Raw genomic sequence first — 12,423 nt, 5'->3', positions numbered from 1 at the left:
ATCCCCCGGCCACCCCCCCCCGCCCATATCCCCAGTCTATCCCCTCCCGCGCATATCCCCAGTCTATCCCCTCCCGCGCATATCCCCAGTCTATCCCCTCCTACGCATATCCCCAGTCTATCCCCTCCCACGCATATCCCTACCTTCTAATGGACAGCATATGCAAATGTCAGTGTTCCTGGTGGGTAGGTGATGGCTAAGTGAGTGGTTACTTGAGAGCTAGGATCTGCCCAGCCATTGTCCACAGCTCTGACTACAATTCCCAAGAAATAAGATGGGCGGATCTATTTTGCAATGCTCTTCGGTCTGTCCCACCCATGCATGTCCTTACCTCTTCATAGACAGCACATGCAAATGTCACTGTTTGCAGCGGGTAAATGATGGCACTGCATGGCTATGTGGGCAGTTCCTTAAGAGCAAAGAACTGCCTAGTTCCCCGCCCATAGTTCTGGCTACAATTCCCAAGAAATACGTTGGGTTGACCAGTCTTGGAATACCCCCCTCTCCCATGAACATCCTTACCGCTTAATGGATGGCAAATGCAGATAGCAGTGCAGCCGGAGGGTAAATGATGGCAATGCTTGGCTATGTGGAAGGTTACCTGTGAACAAGGCTCTGCCCACAGCTGTGTCTACATTTCCCAACAATCACTGAAAACATAGTTCTATGAGCCACATCTAGATCCGGGGATAGGAAGGGAGCATGGCATGTGATACATCCAAAATCCCTGGAAGGCTGGAATTGTGAGCCGTTAGTGACGTCACGACTACTTAAAAAACATTTATCACGGATGTGCTGTGAGTGATTTATATAAATTTGGAGACAATTGGGAACAGAGGTTTATAATACTCATGGTCATCCTGGAGTTTAGCTTTGAAATGCATGTCTGGGGGGGGGGGAGAAAAAAAAACTGTACTCAGTACACCTCTGCAATACATTTTCCCATGTTTGGTCTCTTTAAAAACACTGCAAGCATGAAAAAATACCCGACAGATATTCACTCAGCTTCTAACTTCCTGTTTAAGGACACTGCCTCTGCTGCACTGAAATCCCAAAACAGTGTTGTCATCTCTGCGCAGTCCTTCCCTGTTGGACTCCACAATGCTTCCCCCTTATGTTATGGGAAGATGATGAGACGGGGAAGCAGTCCAGAATAGGACTGGACAGGGCTGACAACACTGCTTGGGATTTCAGTGCAGCACAGTAGGGGGAATTTATCAAAACCGGAGCAGACAGAATCTAGATCAGCTGTGCATGGCAACCAATCAGCTTCTCTCTTCAGTTTGTTCAGTTTAGATTTGAAAATCAAAAAGAGAAGCTGATTGGCTGCCATGGATAACTGCTCCAGTTTTGATAAATTCCCCTCTGTGTTGACAGCTCACTACAGGAAGTTAGGCGCTCACTGGATTTTTTACAGGATCAGTGGGTGTTTTTCTATATTTGCAGTATTTCTAAAGGGATACTACATGGGGAATAGTTCATGTATTGCAGAATTATATATATTTTGCCCACAGGTAAAAGATACGTCAAGCAGACCACAGCAGGGGCACGTTGAGTCATGGTTGTATAGTGTCTAGGCAGATGACATCACTCCCAGACCTCAGCAAAAAGAAGACGAGACCTTGTTTACCAATGTCTGTGCGGGCTTCAAAAAGAGACCAGAGCAGAAGGATGAGGTCTGCTTGGCAAATTACTGAAGAATAGCATCATACAGAGGTCACCAGAGACCCCGGACGGCCATTGTTAACGAATTATAATCTAATAACTGCACAATAGCCAAAAAAAACTGGATAAATAATGTCTGATGACATCATCATAGGTAGTGAATGAAGTCATCATCGTTGGTAGTGCATGAGTTGAGTATGAAGCCAGGTTCTTCTCTACAGACCACAGTCCATCAAGTGACAAACCATTGCCTACAACGATCCAATTCCCTTTATAACTTACTGTTCTTTTTGAACTGGGACACCAAACTGAGCACTTGTTCTGAGGCTTCAATGTTTTTCATCCTCAGATAATTAGAGCTGTAGGCGCGGGTGTTCTCCAGAAAGTAGCGATAGTTCACCATCATGCCGCAGGAAGAGGAGGCTCCGCGGGGGCTCGTATCTGCCATCCAGTTCAGTCTCCACATGACCGCCCCGTTCTGCAGGTGAAAGTTTGCTACCGGGTTCAAGGCGCAACCGCGGTGCTTCTCCCCGTACAAGTACCAAGCGCAGAGTCTCATCATGGGATCCTCTAGGGCCTTGACCAGTCTTTCTGACCTCATCCACTCGTTGTTTGCGAGGAGACGTTTCAAGGCTTCGGCAGCCGGCGCTCTGGTGATGTCCGATATCTCTTTACACTCCGACTCCAGGAACAGCTCCATCCTGCCATTTTCTTTTGTTTGCGAGCTTAGAGTCCCAAGAAGCCACTTTGTAAATCCGGGAATCGGTGACAGGCTGGAGAATGCGGAAATCTGGGGAAACTCAACCTATGGAAAAATATAAGATACATATAAAACACAAGGCTTTTTCTTAAAAACAAAAAATAATCCATGAGATACTTTTTTCAACTGGAATATAGTCATAGGGGATGATTTATGAAACTTCTGTCCAGCCATATGCTGGACGAACGCCGTTTTCGATGCTCCTGGGCTCCATCTAGTGGCAGGAATGGCATTTGCCCAGTGTATAGCTAAGCAGAGGTTTTACAAATCATCCCCTTTAAGTACACGTATTCGCTAAACACTTTTTTTTAGATAGAGAAGGGAAGGGTTAAAACCACTGCCACTTATTATTTACAAGCTCTTCCCTGTTTATGTCATCCAGAAAATTTTGGAAAAATGAATGCTAGAATGGGCTATTCAAGGAAGCATGGTGCCTGCTAGTCTGTTCTGTTAAAAATAACTATGGATACAGAAAAAGAAGAGGAAGTTGAGATGGTTTTAGGTTTCCTGAACTACAGTGACTCCCCTGAACAAACTGAGGCACATACACTTTACTCAACAGCTCATTAGATGAATTTAGCTGCTATGAATGGCCAAAGATGACAAGAAGATGGAAACCAAATAAGAGATTCGCCAAATAATGATCACCATTTGCAAGTTTAAAGAATGGGTGGCACCCTACCCTACTGGTCCCAGGCCCTGGCCCACATGTTCCATTTTGGAGTTGAAAGATGGCTTTGAATGCTTCCTGAAAAGGTCAGGTCACCCAGAATTGCATTTTAGAATTAAGTAAATGCTGAAGAGATGGACCACCCAATAGTTTCTTAGACGTCTATAGTTGAGACCAGGGGTGTCAAACTCAATTTAATCGTGGGCCGCATGAACATTATAGTTGCCCTCAAAAGGTATCTGTAAGACTATATAAATGTATCTAATCTTTATCATAATTGCCTCTGCATTAGATTATCACTGGTTTTAGCAATAACTTAAAGTGACAGTAAACCCTCAGATTTTTTAACATAAACCAATACTGTAATGTGTGCCTTGCTGTAATCCATGGTTGTTTCCCGTCTCTTTGCTGCTCTTCCTTTTAAATCCCCATGTCTTCTCATGCTTGGGGAGAACTTCCCTTTGCAGCTGAGTGCCTCTTCCTGTAGTGCTGGTTCAGGTTGCAAATCTATACAAACCTATATACAGACACCATGTATCCATTCCAGAGACAAGGCAGTCTGCTGCAAAACAGAAGTTCTGCCCAGCATGAGAACAGATACAGATTTAAAAGGAAGAGCAGCAATGAGAAGGGAAACTACCATGGATTACAGTAAGGCACACATTACAGTATTGGTTTATGTTAAAAAATCTGAGGGTTTAATGTCACTTTAATACCTAGATCTGAAAGTAGAAGTCTAGGAAATGGCCTGGGCCCCCTGGGCCTTGAGTTTGCCCGGCACCAATGTCAGCTTGAGGTGGGATGGATTGGACCTATGGCCGCGAGGGAACTCCATCCGTACATGCATTGCTTACAGCTCTCTCGTGTGTCCTGTAGAGGTGCCTAGACTGGAGTGACGTCACATTCTGGCTCCCGACACCTCTACAGAGCGCACAAGGGAGTTGTACAATCAATGTACATTTGGATGGAGCTCCATCACAGCACAGCAGCCCACACTGGACCCCAGGCTGAGGATCCACTCCAGTTCTCATAAGGTAGGGAGACTGGGTGGATCTTTTTTTGGAGTGTGCGTGTGTGAGATTGTGTCGGTTGCTGTGTGTGTGTGTGTGTGTGTGTGTCTGTCAGTGTTTCTGAGGGCCCGTTCACACTAGTGCAGTGCGTTAATCGAACAGTCATTTGCAATTAACGCACTGTACCGTGCAATCGCACCTACCACACGTTCTGGTGCAGGAGATGCTTTGCATTGCCATTTATTTGAATGGCACCCCAAACGCACCTCCCGCCCAGTTCAATTGCCCGCACCCCCCCGGTATGCGCAGTACCACAATGTGCGGCTTGGGTCCCGATTTAATGACCAAGGACAAATGTGGGTCCTGAGGTTACACAGGTTGAGAACCACTGGTTTAGACCTTTGTACTTGAGCTTCTGGGTCTGCAAACCATTTTGGGGTCTCCTACTCTCCCTGCTGCATTTGTTATTTATTTTATATTATGGCATATAAAAAGGAGGAGCTGGAACGCCCAAAACTCTCACTGGAAGATCTTACTGCTGAAGTCCCTCAAGCAACCCACGATTCCACCTATTATGAACATACTACTTATGGGTGGACATGTCTTTTAAAGGCAGAACTCCATGTAATAAAATCAAAATAATTAGCACAGCATTTGTTAGATTAAAAAACAGCTTTTAGTGCAAAAATTCACCTTTAATACAAAGCTATAGCCTGCAGAAAGTTCTCTACCGCACTAGATGTGCTCCTCTTCCAGGCTGAAGGACGGCCAGTATGATTCAACCCACCCACAGGGCCCAGGCTGTCATTGTCCCGCCCCTTGGGCTCATAGTACTGCAGCACGGAATGGCTTTCAGACATCATGTGCTCGCCGTCCTGTTATGCAGTAAGGACCATGTTGGAGAAGAGAAAGGACCCTGACATGACCAGACCAGCAAGAAGATTGCAGGATTAAACGTATGTATAAGGGGACCTTAAACTTTTCTTTTAGGTGACCATGTGCTTAATGTGTTCATCATGCTTTGCAACAACACTTGTTATGAAAGGAATAAAGCTAAATTTGTCACCAACCATTTGCCCAAACGTGTCCAGAACCATTTTTCTTCACGATTGATTAAACTTGTCATAAATACTGTACATGTTAGGACGCCGGAGAATTATTTGCTAAATAAACAAAGAGATACCGGGGTCTGTACGCTCGGCCTCCTCTCTGGTGTCTAACTGGCTTCCATTAAATTCCTAATAGCTGCAAGTGAGGAGAAAACATGTTGTTTTTATTAGGAACACCATTAATCAGACCCCGGGCAGAAACTAATAGGAATGGCAGATTGCATTTAACTTGTATATTTTCCCTCTAACAGTCGCCATGGAGACAACTTACCTTTTATACGTTTCCTACTAGTCAAATGTGGATTTTTCAATTAAATAAACTCTTACAAAACGACTGCTGACATTTCGCAATGTGAGAATTAGACTTTTCTTTAATGCCAGCAAATTTACATCAACGTCTGCGGTTAACAGTGGCAAATCAACCTTTCTGGTGGAAATTAAGCTTTACCAATACCTGATGGAAAGTATTTAAAATAAATACATAAAAAGAAAAAAGTAATCTGGCAATCTATTTCCTCTCTATTTCCGAGAGAGCAGCCATGAGATGGTAGCCTATCAGTTTCCGAGAAGCATCTGAGCACCAGTGACTAGCCACCCCAAGAGGACTGATGAGATGTTTGGATTACAAAATGGCTGCTGGTCAGTTTAACTCTCTGGTGCATTTGGAGAAAGTCACAAATGTCATACTTTGACATGCTTGGCTTTCCACATAAAAGCTTGTGGAAACCGGACCATCAGCCCAATATGAGCTCGTTGGACATCTCATACCAAAACCATGAGCCATTGATATGGAGTTCCTTCCCCTCTTTGCAGCTCTAGCAGCCTCCACTCTTCAAAGAAGGTTTTCCACAAAGCGTTTGGAGTTTTTCTGTGGGATATTATGCTCATTATTGGCTTCAGCTCAAGTACGGATGTTGGATGAGAAGGCCTGACGTGCAATCTACATTCAAATTCCTCCCAAAGGTGTTCAGCAGGGTTGAGGTCAGGGCTCTGTGAAGGTTACTCAAGTTCCTCCACACCAAACCATGTCTTTATGGAGGATGGTTTTGTACACAGGGGCACTGTCATGCTGGAACAGAAAAGGGCCTTCACCAAACTGTTTCCAAAAGGTCGGAAGTCCACAAGTGTCAAAAATTTATTTTCATGCTTCTATAGTGGAGGTTCAGGCAGAGCAGAAGGAGCCCTTACCTGTCTCTCCATGCAGAAGTACATTACTCCTTAATATAATGTGTAATTTTTAGGGATACACCGATACATCGGCCGAAAATGGCACTTTTGGTAAAATGCCAAAAGTGCAATTTTTCTGCCGATATATCGGTGCATCCGTTCTTTCTCTCCTCCCCGCTGGGCAGTGCTCTGTGACCCAGCGGGGAGGAGAGAAACTGTCTGTCGGGCGAGTGCTGCGGGAGGAGAGCGCTGTAAATAGCCGGAGTCTCTCCTCCCCGCACCGCTCAGCCTCCTGTCAGATCGGGAGAACGGTGTGTGGGCGGAGACAGCCAGCGCTGTCACCGGAGGCTGAGCTCTCTTCCCGCACCGCTCGCTCCGCCTCCTGTGACAGAGTGTCAGGAAGAAGAGAGGGTACAAACAAACACTCACCGCTGAGTGTTTGTATATAATTGAGGACATAGTATGGTTACATCTACATCACCTCCTGTTCATTCATAGTTGTAGTTATAGTAAACATACTCTGTTCTCATGTTATGAATGAACAGGAACACTCAGTATAGAGGATTCTTGATCATTTATAACAGGGGATGCAGAAAAAGAGATTGAGGACTCTGTGTCCTCAATCTCTTTTTCTATTTTAAAAAGGGAAATATCACGGGTTTGTTTGAATCCCGAATATTTCCCGGAAGCCCCTAAAAGTAATGTAAAAAATATTTAATAAAAATTAATAAAATATAAAACAAATGAAAAAGTGTATAAAAAAATAAAATATTTAAAAAAACTTAAAATAAAAAAAAAATTCAGTTTCAGCCTGACATTTTTTTTTTGTTTGGTTTTTGACATTTTAATTTTACATGTACATGGGGGCAGACATTTTTGCTCGTTATGTATACAGTCTTTCCAGCATGCTCTGCAGTACTACACAGCTCTGAAATGTGTTGTCAGCCTCCCTTGTTCTGAAAAAGGAGTGAGAGGGTCAAGAGAAGAGTGCATTTTTATAGGTCTATTAGAACTACTGCTTTAATTGTTTTGCTAGAGTTTCCTGCAAGAACAAAACCATGTGTAAGCAGATACATTCAAAGAGGAAACACACAAAGCATTTGAGTTTCTCATTAGCCAATCTTGAGATTCAACCGCCCCTATCAGATGGAACAGCCAGAAACCTGACCTAACTTTTCTACTCTGCAGTTAAAGGCAATATAGCTTGGTCAAGGACCATCCCCAGCCTGGTTAGTGAAGGAGCAGGGGCTTACTGGTAAGGTCAGCCCTGTGCTCTCTCCTATCAGAAATCTTTTATGGTTAGGATTAGCAGCACTGTGCAATGCTCCACTCTCTCCTCACCCAATTCCTGCTGTGCGGATGATTACAGGAGGCCAACATTAAGCCCAATTAAGATTATTTACCAATACATTGGAGGATTTGTCTTAATAAAGACATAACTGGATTAAAAATTGCTCTTTTGCATCTGTCTATAGCTGTTCTTCATGGGAGAAAAAAAACGCATTCTGGTGCATAAAGCATTAAAAAAATCAAGTAGAAAACATACGACTTATTTAAAAACATAGCCCCAGCGGGCTCGCTTTCCATTTCATACAACTCGGAGATCTGTAGCAATTAGTAATCTCTAACGTTTAAACAATGCAGCCGCTGCACTCCCCATCCAAGCTCAAGATGCAAATTAATTAGGCCCAACATGGGAACTGCGGTAATTACATAAACGAGCAGCAGGATGCTGCATCTACAGGAAAAAAAGAAAGCGATGTTTAGTCGAGGGATGCCGCTTTATATCGCATCCTCGGGAACAGACTCTGTGTACTCTATACAGGAAGCCTGTTCCGTCCTGTGGCTCGCCGGTGCCTGCTGCCCGGACGGGAGCCTGTGCCAAGTCATTTACGAGCTTATGCTGCAGAAGCAGGTGCTGCCATTAAGTGGAACGCGGAGAGGCTCGTCCTACATTACTGGCTACATAAATGTTTGCATTAAAAACGTACGAGACGCAATTATTTACTCAGTGTCGGAGTCGAGAGGCACAGATGTGATCGGCCCCCATTCAAATAAAACTCCACTAGTAAAAAAAAAAGGACGCGCGCACTTCCTGGGATTAAGTGGCAACGGGCGGCCACTAGAAGGGATGGCTGAAAAATGTAGTTATGAGTGCATAGAAAAAGAAAAAAGTGTTCATTTCCAAAAGACGATTGAGGAGAGAGGAAGATGGACATTCAGGCTGATACCGAATACCGATACCGGAAGTCCAATTAAGGAAGCCAGGCAGCGTGTAATGACTCACCGCCTGGCTTCCTGATTAGCAGGGAAGCCATCCCCATGCTTCTCGTCACCAGGTGCATAGAACATGGAGCCGGCTTTCTGGCCAATCAGGAAGCCTGGCGCTGTTTAATGATGCAGTGCCCGGCTTCCTGATTGGCCGAGAAGCCAACTTCATGCTCCCTCGTCATGAGGTGACGAGGGAGAATGAAGCCAACTTCCCGGCCAATCAGGAAGCCCGGTGCTGCGTCATTACACGATGCCTAGCTTCCTATTTGGCTGGGAAGCCTGCTCCATGCTCCCTCATCATGAGGTGACGAGGGAGCATAAAGCCGGCTTCCCGGCCAATCAGGGCGCCATGCAGCGTGTAATGACTCGCTGCCCGGCTTCCCGATACCGGAAGTATTGGGTCAGGCATCGAAGCATCGAGTTCAGGTCGGCAGCTTTAAAAAGGTGGACGCACCAATAGTGGGTCCCCAGGAGGTGTTTCTTATAATGTGCTAATATGCAGAACATGTTAGTACATCATGGGCAACCTACCTTACAGGTGATCCCCTCCAGCGCTCTCTTCCTCCACAGACGCTGCCATCTTCTCCTGAACTTTTCCAGGTTTGGCATCTCCGGCCTTTTGATTTGCTAGATTGGGATGCTGTAACACGCGCACATGAGCACAGGAGTCACGTCATTATGGCACAGGAGCTTGTGCACTGAGCTGCACATGCACGGCGCGCACAGACAACAAGCAGGAGTGAAGGAGCATTAAGGATAGGAGAGACATACAGGGTCTCTTCTGACATAAAAATCCTACCTGTCAGCGTTTTTTTAAATCTTAACTTTACTTCTGCTGTAAGTGACAAATCCCTCCTGTGGCCATCTTTATTTTGAAGCTTCCCGTCTGGAGCGAATACAGATGGAGAGGATGCATTGCCTCAAAATGAAAGCCACGAGCATGTCACGTTTGATATACATCTTACTTTTAAGTGTCAGCCTTACAAGGCCCTTTTAATGGAAAAGACACACTGGGGTATAAACACTTACACACATGTTGACAAAAAGCTTCTGGAGGATCCTATAAAATATGGAGCTGCTTGTCATGAACCCAAGCTCCATTAAGATGATCTCCCACTGAGGTCTGACCGCAGGTACGTGTCTCTCTCTCTCTCTCTCCATCCTTTGAATGTTTCACATTTTAGATTAGCCGAGCAGCAAAAACCAGCGCGCAAGGCTGCGGCATTTCACAAACAGGTACTAGGCTCATAGGTAATGCTTACTGCACGGAAGACAAAAGATCGCTCTTGATGTTGGAACAATCACCAAGCTGGAGTGTCATGTTAAAGCATGACCCAAAATTCATAAAAGTAATATACTGCAGCTTAGCAGTCCTTAACCCCGAAAGTTAGAGGAGCAGTCACATGACCAAGAGCCCATCCCACCGGCTCATGATTGTGAAAAGTGACCGGAAGCTGTTGCTGACTAAGCTCGTGTTTATTTTTTAAGGCCTTTTACCCTTTGTTTTCACCCATGATCCTGCCAGTAACACACTTCCTGTCCTCACTCACTGTACTATATCTATGGAGTGTTGTCACCCTAGGCTGCTCTCTTGATTAGAACTACAAATATCACCCCTTCTCCTGCTCTCTATTACCGGGGGAGGGGGGGCGTTCACAGACGATAGCTAGGTAAGCTAAATCCACAAGGACACTGGATTTTTAATCGGGATCAGCAGGTTTGTTGTTTTTTTTTCAGGTATAAAATGTATTTAGTCTAAAAAAGGAAACTAAAGCAGCCACCATATGTAAGGACTGGTAAGCTACTTTATCAATATAGACAGATTGATATATTGATCGATAGGGAGGGGAGGCGACCATATCATTCTCTGCTTCAGACACGTTTTCAATTAGAGGTCTCTTTTCTGGCTCCTCTCACCTCTACAGGCCACGCAAGGGAGTACAAGCAATGCACACATGGATGGAGTGTGTATGTGTGTGAGAATGTGTATGAGTGTGTGAGATTGTGTCTGTGGTTGTATGCGTCTGTCAGCATTTTTGAGGCCCCGTTCACACGATTAACACACTGTACCATGCAAATGCACCTACTGCGTGGCTGGTGCAGGAGGTGCTTTGCATTGCAATTCATTTGATTCGATTGTGAGTCCTGAGGTTACACAGGTTGAGAACCACTGTCATAGAGCAACGCATATGCTGTTGAGAAGGGGTGTTGGAAATGCAACAGCATACTGCGCGTGTTGCTGACTGTAACTGTCTTTTGAGCACTAGATGGCACTGTAGTGCAATGCTTCTATATGCATACTTATCTGTGATACAGAGGAAGTTATATCTGTATATATGTTTTCTTCTCTATGGTATGTTTCCTGTGTATTTCAATATACATGTATGCAACGTTTTTATAAGCAATTAAAACTTAATTCAGCATTCCTCTAGATCTCAGTGCTTCATCTAAACACATAACCAACACTCTTTGCAATGCAGCACACCTAACTGGCTCCTTCTGCTCTTTCTCCCTTCATATCTCTGCTGTACAGGGACTAAAGAAGCTGATAAATGAACAACATACCTGAACTAGAGGGAAAGCGAAATGCTGCAAGATGAACACACAGCTAGGGATATGGCGGTGGGGTGTTAGCAGAAATGATCCCCTGACCTAATGGGGCCGGGAGCAGTTGAACACTCCGGCGCTAACTCTAGTTAGAAGTATTCAGTTACCTTCACGTCCAGACTCATTTCAATGCAGCTTTTAGTATGCGGCGCACAAAAGGTTTGTTCAAAAGGAGATTGTAAAGTGTGTTTGAAGATCTCTTTGTGCTCGGCTTAACGAGCGCACCTTCACAGGAATTCTGAATCAGAATATGTTTTCAGAAGGCGAGTTACATAGCAATTTGATGACTAAATAAGACTGGAAAATAAAAAATAAAAAAAAAGTTGTTTACTAGAATTCTCTTTAGAAGGACATATTTGGATTATTTTATGGGCTTTGGGATGTGAATTTAATATAATAGTGTCAATAATAGAGCCGTTCAATTTAAAAGACACAGTCCCCTTTTTGCAAATAATATTAATAATAATAATTAGGGATGCACTGAAAACGATTTTTCGATATCGAGTACCAATGTATTTTTTTTTTGTGTACTTGCAGATGCCGAATACTGATACCGGAAGTCCCATTAAGGAAGCCAGGCGACGTGTAATGACTCGCCACCCAGCTTCCCGATTAACAGGGAAGCTGTCTCCATGTTCCCTCGTCACCTGGTGACGCATGGAGCTAGCTTTCTGGCCAATCAGGAAGGCGGGTGCAGTGTAATGACTCGTTGCCCGGCTTTCTGATTGGTCGAGAAGCTGTATCGGGCAATGAGTCATCACACGGCGCCCGGCTTCCTGATTGGCCGGGAAGCCCGCTCCATGCTTCAAATTGATATTAAAAGTCAAAAGGGTTTTATGCTATTCCAAATCCTGATGAAATCACTTACAGTGGATGCTGCTCCTTGATCTTTAAAAGTGTTAGTTTCCTGCAGAATTAGCTGGTCCCCTGAGCACTGGAGTTTAATTCCTGTTTTAGGGTGACTCCTTTCTCAAGCAGAATCCTACGGAGCCACCCTTGTGTGTGCTAGTAAGCTGTATGTGCCTCTAAAAACACACAGGGACAGCAAGGCAAGCTACTCCCCTCTCCTCTCTCCTACAAGCTAGTAGATATAGACTGCTCTGTCCCTTGTAATCCTGTACTGGACAGGAAGTTCAGGAAAGCCAAGATGAGAGAGTTGGAGCT

The 12,423-nt window shown here is 44.6% G+C and overlaps 1 protein-coding gene across 1 annotated transcript in view; it reads right to left on the bottom strand.

The window, feature by feature from the left end:
• Positions 1 to 1,915: 1,915 nt before the first annotated feature.
• Positions 1,916 to 12,423, bottom strand: part of MLYCD (malonyl-CoA decarboxylase) — a 29,923-nt gene continuing 19,415 nt past the window's right edge. Inside the window, exon 5 of the mRNA XM_018555865.1 lies at positions 1,916 to 2,470. Within this exon, the coding sequence (XP_018411367.1) occupies positions 1,937 to 2,470 (534 nt within the window). The 3' untranslated portion in view covers positions 1,916 to 1,936. The remainder of the gene's footprint in view (positions 2,471 to 12,423) is intronic.

The sequence above is a fragment of the Nanorana parkeri genome, unplaced genomic scaffold (genome assembly GCF_000935625.1).
Source record: "Nanorana parkeri isolate BGI_ZX_2015 unplaced genomic scaffold, ASM93562v1 scaffold216, whole genome shotgun sequence".
Lineage (NCBI taxonomy): Eukaryota > Metazoa > Chordata > Amphibia > Anura > Dicroglossidae > Nanorana > Nanorana parkeri.
The sequence above is the reverse complement of the archived record's forward strand: the minus strand, read 5'-3'. Positions and strand labels throughout refer to the sequence as shown.